General features: G+C 59.0%; 1 protein-coding gene across 1 annotated transcript; it reads left to right on the top strand.

Annotated features, from left to right (window-relative positions):
• Positions 1 to 1,098: 1,098 nt before the first annotated feature.
• AKAP17A (A-kinase anchoring protein 17A) lies at positions 1,099 to 12,293 on the top strand. The gene is made up of 4 exons (XM_031661093.1): positions 1,099 to 2,870; positions 3,977 to 4,125; positions 8,912 to 9,152; positions 10,383 to 12,293. The coding sequence occupies exons 1-4, from the start codon at positions 2,109 to 2,111 to the stop codon at positions 11,316 to 11,318; spliced, it is 2,088 nt and encodes a 695-aa protein (XP_031516953.1). The 5' UTR covers positions 1,099 to 2,108; the 3' UTR covers positions 11,319 to 12,293.
• Positions 12,294 to 21,042: the final 8,749 nt, after the last annotated feature.

The raw sequence follows: 21,042 nt of genomic DNA on the forward strand, positions 1-21,042 counted from the left end.
CGGGGGTCGTCGGGGGACGGCGGGAGCTTGGGCCAGCGGCGGCGGCGGCCTGGGACCGCAGAGCGGAGCCGCGCAGGTGAGGGCGGGCCGCCCGGGCCTGGCGAACGCTTCGCTGGTCGGACCGGGCCCTGGGGAGGCCAGGGCTGGGAGGCGGGGCTGGGGCCTGGGGGGCGAGGGCCTGGGGTCTCGGAGGGGACGGGGCTGGGGATTGGGGGCGTGGGGTGGGCTCGGGGGCTGCAGGAGGCGCCGGGGGGCCCGTGCAGAGGGGCAGGGGCTGGGAGGTCTGCGGTCGGGGGTCCCGAGGGTCCCAGGAAGTAGAGGGTGGGGGGGCTGGGCCGGGGGCCGAGAGCTAGGGAGGCAGGGCCTGGGAGACCTAGAGGGGGCAGACCTGGGGTCTCGGAGGGGACAGGAGGCTGGGATTAGGGGCGTGGGGTGGGCTCGAGGGGGCTGAGGCATAAGAGACCGTGCAGGGGCTGGGGAGGTCTGCAGTCCGGGGTCCCGAGGTCAGGAAGTAAGTAGGGGAGCTGGGCCAGGGTGCAGGGCTGGGAGGCGGGGCCTGGGGGTCAGAGGGACAGGGCTGGGGTTGAGGGGGCGATGGGGTGGCCAGGGGCGCTGGGGCGGTGAGGGGCCGGTACAGGGGAACAGGGGGCTGGGGGAGGTCCAGGGGTCAGAGGAAAGTAAGGGTGGGGCCTGGAAGCAGTTCAGGGACTCACCGAGGGAGCTGAGACCTGGAGCGGTCTTGGGGGTCCTGGGAGCTCGAGGGAACAGTTGGGGGCGGGGACTAGGCAGGAGACTGGGAGGCCTGGGGTTTTGGACGTGGCGCTGCCGTGCTCCCCAGGTCACTGAAATAGGGGCTGTCCGGGGTTTCGGAGGCGGGGGCTGGAGCATCCAGTGCAGTGACCGAGGGCAGGGGTACCAGTAGCCAGGGGCCCGCAGATGCGTGGGGCCTTTCCGGGGGTGCCAGGGGCAGCCCGAGGCTATGCTGGGGGGCTGCGGTAGGTGGGAAGACCAGGGGCAGTGCCGGGTACTGGGGGGTGAGCAGCCAGGTGTACCGGGGTGGTCGGGGCCGCTGGAGGCCACAGTGGGGAGGGTTCCTCGGTGGTGCAGTTGCTGGGGCCGCCTGGGTTCTAGGGGGAGGGTTCCCTGGTCTCTGCCCAGGCTGGAGCCCCTCCCTTGTGCCCCACTGACCTCTTCTGGTAGCTTTTCTACCCTCCCTCCCTTCTTTCGCGCCTCCCACCTCGGGCTTGGGCGAGGAGGCCGTGTCCTGGGCCTGGCAGGAAGCCTCCAGGTGGATGTGGTGGGCGGCCGGGCCAGAGGCGGTCACCTGGGATGTTCAGGTTTCTGTGAGTGAAGCTTCCTCTGCTTGGAGCTGGCCCTCAGGAAGTGGCTGCCTGTCAGCTCCCTAGGGAACAGGTGTGGGTTAAAGAAGGTGGGTGGCTGGAGGAAGAAGGCACAGATGGGGGACTCTGGCCCCCAGCTTTTGGAAAGTTCCTTGTACTTTGTGGCTTTGAGTGGGTTAAAGCTGGGATACGTCTGGCCTTGGTGGAGATTACTAGGGTTCATGGTTCTGGATGCTTTTCGTAGCCGGAGACTTCCTGTTTTATCAGTGCAAGTACAGGGCCGCCGCCCCCTCCACAGCGCCTTTCCAGATGCCTGCAGTTGTGCTCTCCCTGGCCCCTTTCCTTCCCTCCGGTGTCTTTCTGCTCCTTCCCGTGGAGCTAGGCGTTTGTAGCTTCCCGGTCCCTACTTGACCGGCGTGTGGGGTCTGATCACTCCCAGCTTCCTATTCTGCAGGCCTTGGGAGCTGCTGGGTGCTGGATGTAGGGTGTCGGGCCGTGCTGGCCGAGGCTTCGACACTAACCTGTTCTTATCAGCTCGGCTTTTTCCCCTTTAGTGTACTCTTAATGATTTCAAAAAGTAAAAACCTCCGTTGAGATGGCTTTTAACAAAGGAGAAACCAGTCTCTGACACGGCAGAGAGACACTGCCGTTTCTCTTCTCCGAGTCCCAAAGTGCCGGCTGGTGTGGCCCCTCCTCCTTGGCGGGGGAGCCGGGGGGCCGACGCTGACCATCTGCATCTTCTGTTTCAGGCCCAAGGTCCCGGAGGCTATGGCAGCGGCTACCATCGTGCACGACACGTCTGAGGCCGTGGAGCTCTGCCCCGCGTACGGCTTGTACCTGAAGCCCATCACCAAGATGACCATCAGCGTGGCGCTCCCGCAGCTGAAGCAGCCGGGGAAGTCCATCTCCAACTGGGAGGTGATGGAGAGGCTGAAGGGCATGGTGCACAACCACCAGTTCTCCACGCTGCGTATTTCCAAGAGCACCATGGACTTCATCCGCTTCGAGGGGGAGGTGGAGAACAAGAGCCTGGTCAAGTCTTTCCTGGCCTGCCTGGACGGCAAGACCATCAAGCTCAGCGGCTTCTCCGACATCCTGAAGGTGCGCGCGGCCGAGTTCAAGATCGACTTCCCCACCCGCCACGACTGGGACTCCTTCTTCCGCGACGCCAAGGACATGAACGAGACCCTGCCGGGGGAGCGGCCGGACACCATCCACCTGGAGGGGCTGCCCTGCAAGTGGTTCGCCCTGAAGGAGTCGGGCTCCGAGAAGCCCAGCGAGGACGTCCTGGTCAAGGTGTTTGAGAAGTTCGGGGAGATCCGGAACGTGGACATCCCCATGCTGGACCCCTACCGGGAGGAGATGACGGGCCGCAACTTCCACACCTTCAGTTTCGGGGGGCACTTGAACTTCGAGGCCTACGTGCAGTACCGCGAGTACGTGGGCTTCATCCAGGCCATGAGCGCCCTGCGCGGGATGAAACTCATGTACAAGGGGGAGGACGGCAAGGCCGTGGCCTGCAACATCAAGGTGAGCCCTGGGCGCCGAGACCCACGCGCTTCCTCCCTCGGGCGGCTTCCTTCCAGCTGGGTCAGTAGATCGCTCCCAGCCACACCGCCTAGGCTGTGGGGACCTCCCCTGAGTAGAACGACAGCAACAGCCCCGTTCCCGTCGAATTTCAGAGACACAGGCGTGAGGTCGAGTAGGGGGTCCGTGCTGTGGTTTTGGAAATTCGGTATCTGAAGGAAGATGTCTAGTAGGTGAGGGTCGGACTCCCAGGCACTGTGACAGGGATTTGAACCGTATCAGAACCAAGAGAACCTGGCCTTCCCAGAATGCTCCTTGAAACTAGGGATTAACGTTCCCTTAAGCCTCATGTGCTGTTTGTTTGTTTGTTTGTTTTCGAGACAGAGTATCGATCTGTTGCCCAGGCTGGAGTACAGTGGCGCGATGTCTGCTCACTGCAACCTCCGCCTCCTGGGTCCGAGCGATTCTCCTGCCTCAGCCTCCCGAGTAGCTGGGACTACAGACGCGTGCCACCATGCCCGGCTAATTTTTATATTTTTAGTAGAGACAGGGTTTTGCCGTATTGGCCAGGCTGGTCTCAAACTCCCGACTTCATGATCTGCCCGCCTGGGCCTCCCAAAGTACTGGGATGACAGGCGTGAGCCACCGTGCCCGGCCTTGCCTCATGTATTTCGACCCATGTTGGCTTCGCGGTGACAAATGAACCAGCCTCCTGGAGGAGGTTTTGTGGCCTTAAGATGTGCCCCGTGGGCGTGGGCAGGAGGCCCCAGGGTGGCTGTGGCCACAGGAAATGATGGAGCCGGGTAGCGGAAGGGGAACCGTGTCTTGCCGCGGTGGCGCGTCACTTACGTCCAGTAAGTGGCGAGGGGTAGTTGGTGTTCCTCGTAACTCCGTGGGATGAGCTAAGTCTTGAGCCACTGATGGTGACTTGGAGGGAGTGGTTTGGCTTCTGGGCCCCACTGTCTGGGTCTGCACCGGACGTGAGTGGTGAGTGGGCGCTCAGGCTCTGAGGACTCGGCCCTGCGGCCCGGGAGAGGGATAGGGCGCCTGGCCGTGTGTCTGGGGGGCTTTGGGGGAAGGCCATCTCATACTGTTTTTTGCTTTTAAAGGTTTCTTTTGATTCGACCAAACACCTGAGTGATGCGTCAATTAAGAAGCGGCAGCTGGAGAGGCAGAAGCTTCAGGAACTGGAGCAGCAAAGAGAAGAACAGAAGCGCAGAGAGAAGGAAGCGGAGGAGAGGCAGCGAGCGGAGGAAAGGTACCTTCTGCGGGAGGGGCCCTCGGCGCTGGTGTCCGGCACCTGGGAGTGTGCGCAGACTCGTGTGCGTGTGTATGCATGTATTCCTGTGTGGGTGTGTGCGTGCTTGTGAGCTTGTGTGTACCTGTGTGCGTGGAGGCATGTGTGCCTGTAGCACGCGTGCCTGTGAACAGGTGTACTTTGTATGTACGTATGTGTGCCCGTGTGTGTGCCTGTGTGTGTGCATGCGTGCCTGTGAGTGCCTGCGTGCATGTGTGTACCTATGTGCGTATGTACACGTGTGCCCACGTGTGTGTGCGCCTCTGCGTCTGTGCACATGTGTCTGTGTGTGTGCATGTGTCTGTGAGCTCGTATGTATACCTTTGTGCATGTGTGCCCATGTGGGTGTGCCTCTGCATCTGTGCACATGTGCCTGTAAGCTCCTGTGTACCTGTGTGCACGTGTGTATACCTCTATGCATATGTACGCATGTGTGCCCGTGTATGTGCCTCTGCATCTGTGCACACGTGCCTGTGTGTGTGCATGTGTGTGAGCTCAGGTGTGTACCTGTGTGCATATGTACGCATGTGTGCCGTGTGTGTGCCTCGTCTGTGCACACTGTGCCGCAATGCATGTTGTGACTCCGCGTATTATTACCTGTATTGCATATGTGTGCGTGTGTGTGCCTCACCATCTGTACTGCGTGCCTGTGTGTGTGTGCGTAGTGGCGAGCTCCGCGTGTGTACCTGTGTGCATATATGCGCATGTGTGCCGTGTGGTTAATGCCTCGTCTGTGCACGTGCCTGTGTGCGTGCTGCGTGTGGCCTGTGTGCGCGTGTGTATACCTGTGTGTGCGCTATATGCGCGTATTATTGCGATGTGTGTGCCTCTGCATCTGTTACGCTGGCGATGCCTGTGTGTGTGTGCATGTGTGTGAGCTCACGTGTGTACCTGTGTGCATATGTACGCATGTGTGCCGTGTGTGTGCCTCTGCATCTGTGCACACGTGCCTGTGTGTGTGCACGTGTACCTGTGTGCATATGTACACGTGTGCCGTGTGTGTGCCTCTGCGTCTGTGCACACGTGCCTGTGTGTGCACGCGTGCCTGTGAGCTCGTGTGCGTACCTGTGTATGTACACATGTGTGCCCCCGTGTGTGCCTCTGCATGTGTGCACACATGTGCCTGTGTGTGTGCATGCGTTCCTGTGAGCTCGTGTACCTGTGTGCATGTGTGTACCTGTGTGCGTATGTACGCATGTGTGCCCACGTGTGTGTGCTCCTCTGCATCTGTGCACACAGCACACATATGCCTGTGTGCATGCTTGTGTGCGTGTGTGCACGTATGGGTGTGTGTGCATGCCTGTGGGTGCGCAGCTGTGCACGTGAGGACCTGCGTGAGTGGCTGTTTGAGACGCAGCAGAATATGCGTGTTTCTGTTTGTTTTCCTGTCGTACATCATGGTCTGAGGTGATCTCTGCCAGTTCCCAGGACCACGCCTTTCCCGAAGAGCCACCTCTTCTCCCTCCACACGCTGTTCACATATCCCACTGAAACAAGCAGAATGCCTTGGCCGTTTGCAAGTTTGCGTTTAGGTTGAGGCTACGTTTACAAAATGAAGTAGAAGGTTGATGGTGATGGCCAGATTTAAAACAAAACAAAAAACCATAGGATAAAAACCCAGTTTCGCTTAAGAGGCCTTTAAAGCAATGGCCTGAGTTGTTCACTTTTCACCCGGTTGGGTACCACAGACAATTCTCCGGTCAGTCCCCTTCATCTTCTGCATTCCTTTCTTTACGTGAATCCCATGGCCGTTCCCCTCCATCCACTGTCTGTGTGTTCCTCCTCCTCCACTACTCCCTCCCTCTCCCCTCCCCTCCTCCCTGCTCCTCCCTCCCCCTCCCTCCTCCTCCTCCTCCTCCCCCTCCTCCCCCTCCTCCCCTCTCCCCTCCTCCCCCCCTCCTCCCCCCTCCTCCCCTCCTCCCCACCAGGCTGTGTACCCTCCGAGGACTTTAGTGCGTCCTGCACGTCTGTTGGGCTTCATGTCGCCGATACCGAGTCTGGGATGTGTTGGACTTGACTGGGGGCCTCCTGGACAGCCTCCGGTGGGACCGAGTTGGTCCGTTGTGTTTCCGTGTCTCACTGCTTTATGTGACGCTGGTGCCAGTGTGTTGATGTGTGTGGCGGGTGATGTTTGCACGAGAGTCCCGGCACTGAACTCCTGGGAGCAGGCCATCTTGCCCTTGGTGTTCTTTATATAGCCCCCGTTGCCTCCCCAAGGGAGAGTGGGGCTGAGGGCTCCTTAGATGAGGCAGGTGCAGCATGTAAGCGAGTGGCCGTGAATGGGCTGGGGGGGCCCAGGTCAGCCGTCAGGAGCCCCAGGACCCAAGGCAGGCAGTACAGAGAGGCAGACACCTGGGGAGAACTGGACGTGCTGCTGTGTCGCCATCCTGGGAGGGGCGGTTCGGATGTGGGGTTGAGTCAGGGTCCCCTGTGTCAGCCGCTGTCAGGCCGACCGGGACAGCCGGGGTGGGAGACTGTCCTGGGACATTACAGGGACTCTTCCAGGGTCAGACACAGCCCAGGCCTGGCTGAATGTGCCTGTCCACGTTCTGGAAGCGGGGAGTGGGACTCAGAGCCTCGGACCTCTCAGTCTTGCAGGACTGTCCCCACAACATTTCAGAAAGCAGCTTGGGGGTGAGGAGAAGCTGCATCCTTGATCTTTCCCTGAGGAGAGATGAGCATCGGAGAAGTGAAGTGTGCCTCTGCAGGGAAGAGGCCCCGTCCACCTGGCCAGACCACAGAGGGCTTGGGGGACGCGGGGCCAGGCCATGAGCTTCTCCACAGCAGGACAGGGTGGCTGGAGCCCTGGGGGAGGGCTGGCCCGTCGTCAGCGAGAGCTGGCCGGGAGGGCTCCAGGGTGGCCCGTGGAGCTGTCCTTCCCCACGCAGGGCCGTACTCGCCCCTGCTGCCCCCCCGTCATTCCTCAGAGGCTGAGCATGAGAGGAGGCCCAGGGCAGCCTCCGGGTTTCTCTCTGGTGGGTGGAAATGAGGCGTGTGTGTTTGGCCCTCACAGGTGACTTGGAGCTTGATGAGTGCTGTCCTCTGAAAGCTGCCCAGCCTTGAGGCGTCGGTGTGAGTCCCGCTTAAGGGCGTGCTATGTGCTGGGCTGCCCTGAGCCGTCCTCTGAGCTCGTGGGGCGGTGACAGCTCACAGGACAGTTAAACCTTCAGCACATGGAACTGTTTGAGGACCTTCATACCCCGGCCGGAGACCGTGTGGATCACTGCCTGGCCGTCGGCACCTGGCCCGGCTCCCTTCTTGGGGTGGTGGAGAGCGGGACGCCTTTTCTCCCGGCCTGCTCCTCCTCATCCCCGTGTGTCCTCTTGCCTTGGTGTCTCCTCTCCCCTTGGTGTCTCTGCGGGTCTACGTCATCCCGTCAGGCCTGCTCGGGTTCCTCGGTGCTGCTTAGAGCTGCACACGGGGCTTCCAGGCCACTCTTCTTTTTTGTTGTTGTTGTTGAGACGGAGTCTCGCTCTGTCGCCAGGCTGGAGCGCAGTGGTGCAATCTCGGCCCTCTGCAAGTTCCACCTCCTGGGTTCAAGCGATTCTTCTCATTCTTCTGCCTCAGCCTCCCAAGCAGCTGGGATTACAGGTGCCCGTCACCATGTCCGGCTAATTTTTGTATTTTTAGTAGAGACGGGGTTTCACCGTGTTGGCCAGGATGGTCTCGATCTTTGTGATCTGCCCGCCTCGGCCTCCCAAAGTGCTGGGATTATAGGCGTGAGCCACTGCGCCTGGCCCGGGCCACTCTTACCAGGTGTTGCTGTGTTTTGTCGCCGCTGGGCTGCTGGGGCAGGGGTCCCTCCCCGTCCAGCTGTGTGTGTGGTCGCCGCCCTGCTTGTTGAGGTCATGGGTGATCGTCACCCAGAGAAGTGTGCTGGCGTTGAGTGCAATCGGATGAAGCCACGTGCCCCTCCCCTGGGAAGGGCCCCTCCTGCCCTGCTCCCTCGACGCCCTCTCCACAGCCCCAGGCAGCCGGGCTGGCGGTTTTGTGCCGTCGTGGGTGGGGCCTTTGTAGAATTTCACAGAACGGGGATCTGTGCCATCTGTTGTCTTCAAGGCCGGATTGTCCACTTAGCTGTGGTGCAGGGCTCTGCACGGCGCGTGTCCCTCCTCCTCCTCCCTGGTGCCCGGGGCCGCCTCCCTGGTGTGCGCGCATGCTGGCCTTCACTGGTGATTTTTAGAAAGCTTTCCTGTGCAGCTGGAACCTGCTTCCTGGGGCCCCTGCTGTTTGTGCTCAGTGCTGTCCTCTGGACGGATGCACCAGCCGAAGCCGGGCGCCTTACGTGGTTTGGTGGCCATCTGCGTCGTCCTGCCATGCGCTGTTTCCGCATTGGGGCGCTGGCCTTTCCTCGGTGGCGGCCACAGATGCCGCACCCCAAGGATCTTCCGCAGTTTCTTGAGTTGTTGCCGATGCTCTTTCCGCCATCCGTCCGTCCGTCTTTCCCCTGGCTGGGGGGCGTGGCTTTTGATGTGGTCGATCCGCTGGTCGTTTTCTTGGTGGTTTCGGGGTTGGGTCACGCTTAGCAGGATGGTGTGTTGGAAGGTCACGGAGGTCCTCGCCCGGCTCACTCCTTCCACCCCTCGGGCTGCTTTGAGTCAGCCGAGGTCCACTTTGGGATAAAGAATTAAATGCTTAATCGTTCGACTGTGGCCTTTTCCCCCTTGTGTGAAAAGCCACTTGTATGGTGTATCATGTGTTGGCTACAGCTGCTATCTGTGACAAACCCCCTGTGTGTTCCACGCAGGAAACAGAAGGAGCTGGAAGAGCTGGAGCGAGAGAGGAAAAGAGAAGAGAAGCTTCGCAAGCGGGAGCAGAAGCAGAGGGACCGCGAGCTGCGCCGGAACCAGAAGAAGCTGGAGAAGCTGCAGGCGGAGGAGCAGAAGCAGCTGCAGGAGAAGATCAAGCTGGAGGAGCGCAAGCTGCTGCTGGCCCAGAGGAACCTGCAGTCCATCCGGCTCATCGCCGAGCTGCTCAGCAGAGCCAAGGTACCCGGGGGCTCCCTCTGCCGCCGCCAGCCGCACCCGGGCTGCCCTCGGTGCCCTCCCCTGAAACGCGGGTGGTGTCACGGCGCCGTTTCCCCGCGGGCCGCAGCTGTACCCACAAAACCAGCTTTAGTGCCGAGGATGACGGCTCCTGGCCGGTAGGGTGTGGCACTTGTCTGTCGTTCCCGATGATTTCAGAGCTGTGACAGTTTCCTTTTGCAAAGCTGGTGCATTCAGGTTCCCGAGCAGGCTGGCAGCCTCCCGGGGGCTGGGGCAGAGGCTCTCTGTTTCCTTTGGGTCCGGGCAGTGGCGGAGAGTGCAGGGGGCCGCTCTCTGTGGCCCGTGCCTCTGTGTGTGGTCAGCTGGCCTGGCTGTGACCTCACCCGTGGCCCAGAGCAGAGGGGCAAGGTGGGCTGGGTGGAGGGCTGAGCACGCAGAGGGGGCCTGCCGTGGGCCCGGGTCCCTCCTCCGCCGTGTGAACCTGGCAGGTCTCACCAGCGCCGGTACTGACGACCCCCTCAGCACCAAGAGCCTCCTTGCTCCTCCTGCAGGCACGACTGGTAACTCCCATGAGCCCGGGGCCAGGGCCCAGAGACAGACAGACCTCCCCAGGACAGACGTCCCCAGCACGCTCCTTGTCCTCAGGAGGGCTGCGTCCCCCTGGAGTCCAGCGCGGGGCGACCCCATAACCTGTTGTCTGATTACAGTTGTGATAAGTCCCCGGGAAGGAGCATGACAAGAGGCTGAGACATGTGGCAGCCCAGTCCTTACCTCATGGTGAATATTGAAGACACTAACCCAGGCTAGGCCAGGCTCGCCCCGCGGCGGCGGCGGCAGAGGCGGCGTGTGTCTGCGGCGTCATTTCAGCTCCCTGCTGCCGGCGGCCGCTTGTGACCTAACTCCAGGCCCCTGCGTGCAACGTGGCGGGGCTCCCGGCAAGGCCCGGCTCTGCCCGAGAGGCCCGCCCCGGGGCTGTGCCGGGTCGCTTTGCCAAGGGGTTTCCTTCGCACTCAGACGCATGATGGCCCCAGGTGTGGCCGAGGGAGCCGAGGGATGGACGGGCTGGACCTGGCTCGCCGTAGGAGACGCCCCCCGCCCCAGGGCTGGAGTCCAGCCAGGCCGCTGATCCTGCATCCCCAGGCCATGGGGCCTCCAAACACCGTCCCCGCGCCTCTCCCAGTGTCCGGCCGGGCTCAGGAGTCAGGCTCAGCTGCGCTTTCCTCTTCCCTGCAGGCCGTGAAGCTACAGGAGCAGGAGCAGAAGGAGGAGAGGCTGCGGCTGCAGCAGCAGGAGGAGCGGCGGCGGCTGCAGGAGGCCGAGCTGCGGCGCGTGGAGGAGGAGAAGGAGCGCGCGCTGGGCCTGCAGCGGAAGGAGCGGGAGCTGCGCGAGCGGCTGCTGAGCATCCTGCTGAGCAGGAAGCCGGACGACGCCCACGCGCACGACGAGCTGGGCGCGGCGCACGCCGACCTGCTGCAGCCGGTGCTGGACATCCTGCAGACCGTGTCGTCCGGCTGCGTGAGCGCCGCCGCGCTGCACCCCCTCGGGGGCCAGCTCCCCGCCAGTGCGCCCAAGGACGCCGCGGCCCACCCGGAGGCCGACGGCGCTCCCAAAGGTGTGAACGGCAGCGTGGCCGGGGAGGCCCCGTGCCGGGAGGGTCCGAGCTCCTGCCGCGCGGCCCCCGAGGACGGCTCTCCGGAGAAGAGGTGCCCCGGCGGCGTCCTGTCCTGCATTCCCGACAACACCCAGCAGCCCAAGGGCCTCCCCGCCTGCGAGCAGAGCGTCTCCAAAAAGGACACCCGGTCGGAACAGGACAAGTGCAACCGGGAGCCCAGCAAGGGCCGGGGCCGGGCCGGCGGAGACGGGCTGGACGAGCGGCACAAGCGGGAGAGGAGCCGGGCCAGGCGCGCGGGCAGCAGGGAGGACGGGCGGCCGCGCAAGGAGCGGCGGCCCCACAAGAAGCACGCCTCCAAGGATGGCAGCCCCCGCCGGCGCAGCGCCAGCCCGGACCACGCCCGGTCCCGGAGGTCCCACAGCAAAGACAGGCACCGGCGGGAGCGCAGCCGGGAGCGGAAGGGCAGCGCCGGCAGGAAGCACAGCCGCCACCGCCGCCGCAGCGAGCGCTCGCGCTCCCGGTCCCCGAGCAAGCACCGCAGTACCTGGAACAGGTAATGACGGGCGCGGCCTCCCCATGGCCTGCCCGGGAAAGCCCAGGACCCGCTCCGGCGTCCTGGCCGCTCCTTGGCCGCTCTCCGTCCACCCCCGGCAAAGCTGAGACCCTCCCGCAGCCAGGAGCGTCCAAGGAGCCCGCTGGCCAAGACGGAAGACACCACGCTTTAGAGATCCATCCATCCATCTTCACTCACCGCAGCGTACGTGGCACTTCAGTTTCAAACACGTAGGCCTCCAAAACTGGATCCGATAGCTTTACTACGGCCAGTCCCCTCTCAGTCAGGAAAACCGCACGGACGGACACCGGTGAGAAGGGCCGCGCTGCCGCATTGCTTCCTCCCCACGCGGGGATCTCTCTGTCTGCTTGGCCACCTCCCCGCGCGCACGGCCCAGGAGGTGCACCTGCCGCAGCAGGGGACACTCCTCAAAGCTGTGGACCACCGGAGTCGCACCGGCACTAGAAGGAAAAGACAAAGCGTTGCCCTGGTGATTCCCCCCCCCCCCCCCCCCCCCCCCGGTTTTAATTTTAACTGGTCGGGAAATGCAGGTTGGGTGGGATACGGGTGAGGAAGGTACAAGTCCTTTGAGATCAAAACCCAAACGGGCCATTCTTTTTAAGGTGTCGGTGGGCAGGGAGTGGTACCCCATGGCCTGATGCTCCTTCACTTCCAAAACATTCACTTTTTACAACTTCCAGGAATTACGCATAAAAAAGGGTGGTGAAAAAGCTTTGGTTTCTAGTAAAGGTTAGTGCGTGTGGTTTTTTTTAAGAAGCTGTTTTGCTAAATTATTTTTACTTGGAATGTTTCAAACAGATTTCAGGCTGCAAACTTGTTAAGTTTTATAATCATTCGCTTCTCCAAGTGAAGCTCAGAAGTACTTAAAAATAGCTGTAACGTTCGCGTTAGGAAAGATGGTGTTTATTCCAGTTTGCATTTTTATGGTGAAATAAAATCCTTTTCCAATGAACTGAAATTTTTCACGCTTACGATTTTTGTGTTTTTATGTGCCTTGGACTGCGTTATTCCGCTGATTCTAGCCAAGTGCGTCTCAGCCCAATAGAAACCGTTCACTTTTCCTAGACCTGCTGATTCGGTGATCGTACATCACACAGCTCTCCCGGGGCTGTACGGTAGTCACCTTCTGAGAGGAGAATCCTGGGTCCTAAGAGGCATCAAATTTGTTTGCTGAGAACATAAACCTAGCCAAATTCAGAAAACCAATCTTTTTTAAAACCAAGGAGCTGTTTTTAAAGCACATTTAAAAGACGGTGGTTCTTCTCCCCACCGAACGTAGTGGTCACAGGTAGTAGTGTAAGCGCTGCCTGGTTGACCCAGGGTGGAATAGTCCCTTCCTCTGTTTAGTTAAATCACACACCTTCTTGGGGACTGGAGGGCTGGACACGTGCCTGTCCCACCCCCAAGCTCATCTCGCTAGCGGACAGATGAGCAAATGGCTCTGTCTTGCCTGTGACCAGACACGGAGTGTTTGCAAACATGGGCCTGTCAGAAGTGTATGCGTCTGTGTCGGTCTGTCCAGCCCAGCACTGAACTTTTGCCTGTTCCGCAGCTATAAGAACGTTGCCAGGGCTGGGCGTGGTGGCTCACGCCTGTAATCTCAGCACTTTGGGAGGCAGAGGCAGGTGGTTCTCCTGAGGTCAGGAGTTCAAGACCAGCCTGGCACCCTGTGTCTCCTAAAAACACAAAAAATTAGCCGGGCGTGGGGATGGGCGCCTGTCATCCCAGCTACTCGGGATTCCGAGGCAGGAGAATCGCTTGAACCCGGGAGGTGGAGGTTGCAGTGAGCCGAGATTGCGCCACTGCACTCCAGCCTGGGTGACTAGAGGGAAACTCCGAGTCAAAAAAAAAAAAATGTTGCCAGGACCAGGCGCTGCTCTGGGCACCTGGTATATGGTGCTGGAAAAGACAGTGCTGTCTGCAGCCCTGCGGATTTGCGAATGTGTAGATACAGGGATGACAAGTCCCAGTGACAGCTTCTCAAGCAAGCTGTGTGCGCAAGGCAGAAGGGTGGACGTGGTGTGTCTGAGATCAAGAAGTGAATGTGGCGAGGGAAAGGGGTAGAAGCGGAAGGAAGGGTGGACATAGGGCGTCGCACACATGAGGCTGATCCACTCCAGACTTTTGAGACCCCGAGAAGCAAGGGGCTGGCTGGGGTATGATGGCGTGGGGACTTGTGGCAACAGGCATCCCCTGTGACATGCTGGTGGACTGGGCTAGGCGTTGATGGGAGAGGAGAAGGTGTCAAAACTTCAATGCGTGTTGCCTTGTGATACGTTGGACGTGGACGGTCTAGGAAAGCTGGAGAGCACCACCCCCAGGCCTATAGAATTGAGGTCCTTTCTTCCTTCCTTCCCTTCCTTCCTTCTTCCTTCTTCCCCCCCCTGTCCTTCCTTTCTTCTTCTTTCCTCCTTCCTTCCTTCCTTCTTCCTTCCCCCCCTCCCTTTCTTCTTCTTTCCTTCCTTCCTTCCTTCCTTCCTTCTTCCTTCCTCCTTCCACCTCACCTTCCTTTCTTCCTTCCTTCCTTCCTTCCTCCTTCCTTCCTTCCTCCTTTCCTCCTCTTCCTTCCTTCCTTCCTCCTTCCTTCCTTCCTTCCTTCCTTCTTCCTTTCCTCCTTCCATATCCCTCCTATCTTCCTTCATTCATTCCTTTTATTCCTCATTCAACCCCTACCTTCCTTCCTTCCTTCCTCCTTTCCTCCTCCCTCTTCCTTCCTTCCTTCCTCCTTCCTTCCCCTCCCTACCTTCCTTCCTTCCTTCTTCCTTTCCCTCCTTCCCCCCTTCCTTCCTTCCTCCTTCCTCCCTTCCTTCCTTCCTTCCTTTCCTCCCCCCTTCCTTCCTTCCTTCCCTTCCTTCCCTTCCTTCCTTCCTTCCTTCCTTCCTTCCTTCCTTCCTTCCCTTCCTTCTCCTCCTTCCTCCTTTCTTTCTTTCATTTCATTCTCTCATTTGAACAAGTCTTCCATTTCCATCTTCATTCTGTCCGTTACCATCTTCAAATTCTCCTGCCTCAGTCTCCCGTGCTTCAGAGTTAGGCTGCGCCACCACCGTCCGGCTAATTTTTGTATTTTAGTAGAGGCGAGGGTTTCACGTGTTAGCCAGGATGGTCTCGATCTCCTGACAGCAGTGATCCGCCCGCCTCCAGCCTCCCAAAGCGTTGGGATTACAGGCGTGAGCCACCGCGCCCTGCCAGGAATCTGAACTTTAAACACTGTGCCTTGATCTTCATGCGTATTCAACTTGAAATATCTGCTTTGTAGCCCAGCACGGCATGGGCTGATCCAGCTACTTACGAACTGATGACGGTGTTGTTGGCGTCTCCAGCTGTCCTTGGTTTCCTCTTTCTCCTTGCAGTTCTATCCATGCTGCGCGATGCTCACGTTGTTTGGGTGCCTGCAAGTTAAAGTTAATGCGTCCTTATGTCTCATTTCTGACGTCCCTTCTTTACCCTTGGCAATTTTCCTTCTGAAGTCTGTTTTAGATGGGGATTGGAAGGAAAGGAATTGGATAGAAACGGGTGTCCGTCGGGAGTCCTGGCCCACAGACCTGCGCACAGATAAACGTCAGCGTGGCATGGCGTGTGCTCACAAGTGCCTTTCAGGGAAGGTTCTAAGGTCGGGGATGAGGAGCACTGTATTTGTGGGCTGGTGGGCTGACCGCTGTATCCAACTTTGGGAGGCGGCAGAGGCGGGTGGATCACGAGGAATCAGAGATGGAGACCATCACAGCCAACATGGTGAAACCCGACTCTACATAAAATACAAAATTAGCGGGGTGTGGTGGCGGGCACCTGTAGTCCCAGCTGCAGGAGGCTGAGAGCAGGAGAATGGCTTGAACCTGGGGCCGAGGAGGTTGCAGTGAGCGAGATCCGGCCACTGCACTCCAGCCTGGAGAGCAGAGCCGAACTCCATCTCAAAAATAAAGTATTTGTGTGTGTGTGTGAGACATTGCAGTTACTTATTGCAGTTGCTTTTAGAGGCATGGGAGCAACACGAAGAATGTAGATTCAGGAGCTAGAATGCCTGATTCTGAACCGGTTCCCCGAACAGCTTGCCTTCTGCAAGGTGAGGCGAGGAGGAGAATGGGGTGTGTATGGAACACACAGGTCAGTGTTTCTCTGGAACCTCCATCGTTTGGTTGGATCCTCCTGAGGAGCGAGAAATGTCAGCATTGTAGGTTTCAGTTGGATTTTCCATGTTACCAATACTTTTATTTTTTTTCTAGAAATTTCTCCCTCTCTCTCCCAACCCTTCTCAGTGTCTCCCTCCTGTGTCTTCTCTCCTCTCTTAATCCTTCCTTCTCTCCTCTCGCCCAGCTTCCCCTCTGCTTCTCCTCTCTCCCGATCTCTGTTTTCTCTCTCTTTGTCTCTCCCTCCTCTCTCTTTTTTTTTTTTTTTTAATTTTTTTTTGAGGCGGAGTCTGCATCTCCCAGGCTGGAGTGCAGTGGCGATCTCGGCTCACTGCAACCTCCGCCTCCCGAGTTCACGCCATTCTCCTGCCCCTCAGCCTCCCAAGTAGCTGGGACCACAGGCATGCCACCATGCCTGGCTGATTTTTTTACATTAGAGATGGGGTTTCACGTGTTGGTCAGGCTGGTCTTGAACTCCTGACCTCGTGATCATCGCCTCGGCCTCCCAGTGCTGGGATGACGGGCGAGCCACCATGCCAGTAGGTCTCTCCTCTCTGTAATGCATGCTTCTCTCTTCTAAGCCCAGCTTCCCCTCTGCTCGCCCTCTCTCCCGATCTCTATTTTAGTCTCTCTCTGTCTCTCTCCGTCTTGTGATTTAGAATTTTGTGCTGAGTCCCTTTCTAATGAGTGGGATCCCATTATCGTGTGGTCCATTAAAATAGCCACAATTGGCAGTAGCGGTGGCTCCGCCTGTCATCCCAGCACTTTGGGAGGCCAGTGAGGCCGGATCCTGAGTCAGGAGATTGAGACCAGCCTGGCCCCAACTACGGTGAAACCCGTCTACTAAAAATATAAAACTAGCGGTAGTGGCGGCACCTGTAGTCCAGCTACTCGGGAGGCTGAGGCAGGGAGAAACAGTGTGAGGCTCTGGGAGAGGCAGAGCTTGCAGTAGAGCTGAGGTCGTAGCCACTGCACTCCAGCCTGGGCAGCAAGAACAAGACTCCATCTCCAAAAAAAAAAATCAGACTTCCTGTTGAGTATGACGTGTGTCACGGTGACCATGCTGGGCTCCTTTCCCTTTTTTTTTTTTTTTTCAGGACGGTCTCCAGGGCTGGAGTGCAGTGGCACAATCTCGGCTCCGCTCTGACCTCCGTCTCGGGTTCAAGCAATTCTGCTGCCTCGACCTCCCGAGTAGCTGGGACTACAGGCACATGCCACTGTGCCCGGCTATTTTTTGTATTTTTAGTAGAGACGGGGGATTTCACCATGTTGACCAGGCTGGTCTCGAACTCCTGACCTCAGGTGATCCACCTGCGTTTCAAGGTGCTGGGATGACAGGCGTGAGCCACTGCACCCAGCCTCGCCAGGTAAACTTTCAACTTCAAAAGTGCTGCTTGGAATTCCAGCGGGCAGGAGGCTGGGGATACGGGTGCATGTGAAAAAAGCAGTAGTGTGTCTACGATTCCACTCTCTGTGCCCACGTGGACACGTTCAGCTCCCACTCAGAAGTGAGAACACGTTGCGTTTGACTTTCTGCGTCTCCTTGATTTCAATTAAAGTAACGGCCTCCAGGGTAACAAAACCGCACTTCTATGCCCTAAATCTATAATATGTCAAGGTAAAAAAAAAAAAAAAAAAAAAAAAAGTGGACTGGGCACCGTGGCTCACGTCTGTCATCCCAGCACTCTGGGAGGCCGAGGCAGGTGGATCACCTGAGGTCAGGAGTTCCAGACCGGCCCAGCCAACACGGTGAAACCCCATCTCTACTAAAAATACAAAAATTGGCTGTGCCTGGTGGTGGGCACCCGTCGTCCCAGCTACTCGGGGGGCTGAGGCATGAGAATTGCTTGAACCCGGGAAGTGGAGGTTGCAGTGAGCTGAGATCACCCCACTGCACTCCAGCCTGGGAACAGAGTAAGGTTCCGTCTCAAATAAATATGTATTTCAAAAGTGTCAATATGACATGAACTGGTGTTAATTTGTTCACCTGTATTGTTTAAATGGATGGTTTTGGTTATTAGATTGCGATAGTGTTCAAATTCTATAGGCCCTCGCCTTCAGGACGAACCAAAGATGTTTTGAGAAATTATGTATTCTTTGTCTAAAATGGCACCACCTGCATTTTTGAAAAAGTTGAGGTGATATTACAAATGCCTTGGGTGGCTTGTGCCTGTAAGCCCAGCACTGTGGGAGGCCGAGACAGAAGGATCACTTGCGTCCAGGAGTTCGAGAACAGCCTGGGCAACAAAGCAAGACCCCATCTCTACAAAAATAAAAAATTAATCGGGCTTGGTGGCAGGCACCTGTCGTCCCAGCTGCTCAGGAGGCTGAGGCAGGAGGATTGACCGAGTCCAGGCGTTGGAGACCAGCCTGGGCAACATGGTGAGACCTCGTCTCTAGCAAACATATGGAAACTTTTACGTTTTTAAACTAGCTGGGTGTGACCCTATAATCCCAGCACTTTGGGAGGCTGAGGCGGGCAGATCACGAGGTCAGGAGATCGAGACCATCCTGGCTAACACGGTGAAGCCCCGTCTTTACTAAAAATACAAAAAAAAATTAGCGGGGGAGGGGGGTGGCAGGTGCCTGTAGTCCCAGCTACTCGGGAGGCTGAGGCAGGAGAATGGCGTGAACCAGGGAGGCGGAGGTTGCAGTGAGCCGAGATCCTGCCACTGCACTCCAGCCTGGGCAACAGAGCGAGCCTCTGTCGCCGAAAACAAACAAACAAACAAAAAAACCAAAGCAAAAGCATGTTCCCCTGGGAGAATGGAGGGGCAGCCAGCTATTTTGCTACAGTTGCCCCAGGGCAGGACCCACACACCTGACCGTCCAGGGCCAATCACCCCACAGGCGTCTCAGACACCACATATCCCCGCCAAATCCCAGCCTCCGTGCCCTGCAAACCCGCCCAGTCCCGGATCTTCTGCATTCTGGGGCCATGGGGACACCACGCTGGCCTGGCCGGGAGGGTCCCAGGCTCTTCTCAATCTCTCGGGCCCCTCCTCTCCTGCTGCCGTTGCCCCTGTGAGCCTGCGAGACCTGTAGGAAGCTTCAGGGGCCTGAGCCTCCAGGCCAGCCCTTCCCCTACTCCAGCCAAGCCCCCAGGCTGCTCCTGTCCCTGCTCCAGCCAAGCCTCCAGGCCGCCCCTGCTGCCTACTCCAGCCAAATGTCCAGGCTGCCCCTGTCCCCTACTGCAGCCAAACCTTCAGGCTGCCCCTGTCCCCTACTCCAGCCAAACCCCCAGGCCGCCCCTGCCCTCTACTGCAGCCAAACCCCCAGGCCGCCCCTGCTGCCTACTCCAGCCAAATGTCCAGGCTGCCCCGTCCCCTACTCCAGCCAAATGTCCAGGCTGCCCCTGTCCCCTACTCCAGCCAAACCCCCAGGCCGCCCCTGCCCTCTACTGCAGCCAAACCTCCAGGCCGCCCCTGCCCCCTACTCCAGCCAAACCCCCAGGCCGCCCCTGCCCCCTACTCCAGCCAAATGTCCAGGCTGCCCCGTCCCCTACTCCAGCTAAGACTCCAGGCCACCCCTGCCCCTACTCCAGCCAAACCTCCAGGCCACCCCTGCCCCTGTAGCAGGACTAGCCATGGACAAAAACCCCTCAGACACCAGGTTAAGAAGGTCTTGGCTTTATTAGGCGGGGAGCGTCGGCGGGCTACAGCGTCCTAGGCGAGCTCGGGAAGACAGAGTTCCGGCCCTTTGAAGACACAGCGGCTAAGGGTTCCGTGAAAGTGGGTGCTAGATGGAAGCACATGGGGGTTGCATTAAGTGTCTCAAACCTAGTCCATCCATGTCCTTCACCACTGGCTTCCATTCCATGGTTTCCACTTCCTCCTCTTCTTTAAGGCTGTGTCCTTCCTCCACTTCCACCCCTTCTCCATTCCCTACCCCCCAGAACCATCCACTGTCCCCTTCAAACCACCACTACTCCAGCCAAACCTCCAGGCCACCCCTGCCCCTCCCTACTCCATTTCAAGACCCCACAGGCCACACAAGGCCCTACCCCAGCTAAAGACTCCAGGCACCCTGCCCTACCCCAGCTAAGCACTCCAGTGCCTGCCTCCCTACCCCTGGCTAAATTTGGGCCTCCCCTCTTCCTGCCATTCGGGCCTCCACCAGCCCCTGTCCCCATTAAGACCATCCATTTCATTCCATTGAACCTCCGGTTCCACCCTCCATTCCATTCCACCCCTCCCTCCAGCTAAGATGGGCCAGGGCCACCCCTCCATTCCGTTGTTCCCCCTTCCAGCTGAGACTCCAGACCCCACCTGCCCCTACTCCATTCAGACACCCCTGCCCCCCTACCCCAGTAAGGCTCCAGACCCACCCTGCCCTATCCCATTTATAGGACCCCCAGTGCCTGCCCCATTGGACTCCAGACCCTCCATTCAGGACTCCCCGGGCCACCTCTTCCATTTGGACTCCCGTTCCCCTGCCCTCCCCATTCCACCCCTCCATTCTTCCACCCCATTAAGACTCCAGACCCTGCCCCAGGCCACCCTGCCCCTCCCTCCATTAGGATACAGACCTCCCCTGCTTCCCAGCTAAGTTGGATGCCTGCCCATCCATTCAGGACTCGGACACTTGCCTCCAGCTAAGACTCCATTCCTAAGACCCCAGGCCTGCCCCTTCAAGACCATTACCTACTACCCCAGCTAAGACTCAGGCCACCCTGCCCCTCTCCCTTCAAGACCCCGGGCTCCTGCCCCTACCCCAGCTAAGACTCCAGGCCACCTGCCCCTACCCCCGCTAAGACTCCATTTCCCTGCCCTCCTACTCGGCTAAGACCCAGGCCACCTGCCCCTACCCCAATAAGACTCCAGGCCACCTGCTTTCTCATTTCAAGACCCAGATACTTGCCTCTACTCAGCTAGGACCCCAGGCCTGCCCCTCCTACTCGGCTAGGGACCCCAGATACTTGCCCCTACCTGGCCCCTAGGACTCCAGATGCCCCCACCCCTACTGAACCCCCACCCCTACCCCTCCCCTACTCCCTTCAGACCCAAACCTGCCCCTACTCCCTTCCTTGGCCACCCCTGCCCCTCCCTACTCCAGCTAAGACCCCAGGCCACCCCTGCCCCTCCCTACTCCAGCTAAGACCCCAGGCCACCCCTGCCCCTACTCCAGCTAAGACTCCAGGCCACCCCTGCCCCTACTCCAGCCAGGCCTCCAGGCCGTCCCACTAGCCTGAGTTGTACACAAGCTCCTGTGGTTTCTGGCCAACTCTATCTCCCAAACATCCCATCCCCAAATGGCAGCTTCTGACCGTGTCCAGACCACACACGCCTCTCCCGAAACCATCTGCCAGACCCTGTCTCAAGGTGGTGACGGACAGGGGTCCGTGCAATGTCCCTGAGGGTTTTTAAAACCAGCCTGTCTGCTATCCACCGGCCCCCTCCCCTTCCTCTGTCTTTCCAGATGCTGCGGCCACACGGGGTTCTCGGCTTTCGTTTGAACAGCCTGCATGCACTGCCGCTCCCCCACGGCCTCCGTACCTGCCGCTCCATCTGGCACGGGTGGCCTCTCCTGGGAGCACCCACCGGTCCCTCCTGCCTCAGATTTCAAATAATTCCACAACCACCT

This window comes from Papio anubis, chromosome Y, assembly GCF_008728515.1.
Source record: "Papio anubis isolate 15944 chromosome Y, Panubis1.0, whole genome shotgun sequence".
In the NCBI taxonomy this organism is placed as follows: domain Eukaryota; kingdom Metazoa; phylum Chordata; class Mammalia; order Primates; family Cercopithecidae; genus Papio; species Papio anubis.

Coding starts and splice junctions, on each gene's coding strand:
- AKAP17A (XM_031661093.1), top strand. CDS start 2,109: ATGGCAGCGGCTACCATCGTGCACGACACGTCTGAGGCCGTGGAGCTC. Junction 2,871..3,976: donor CCGTGGCCTGCAACATCAAG/GTGAGCCCTGGG, acceptor TTGCTTTTAAAG/GTTTCTTTTGATTCGACCAA. Junction 4,126..8,911: donor AGGCAGCGAGCGGAGGAAAG/GTACCTTCTGCG, acceptor TGTTCCACGCAG/GAAACAGAAGGAGCTGGAAG.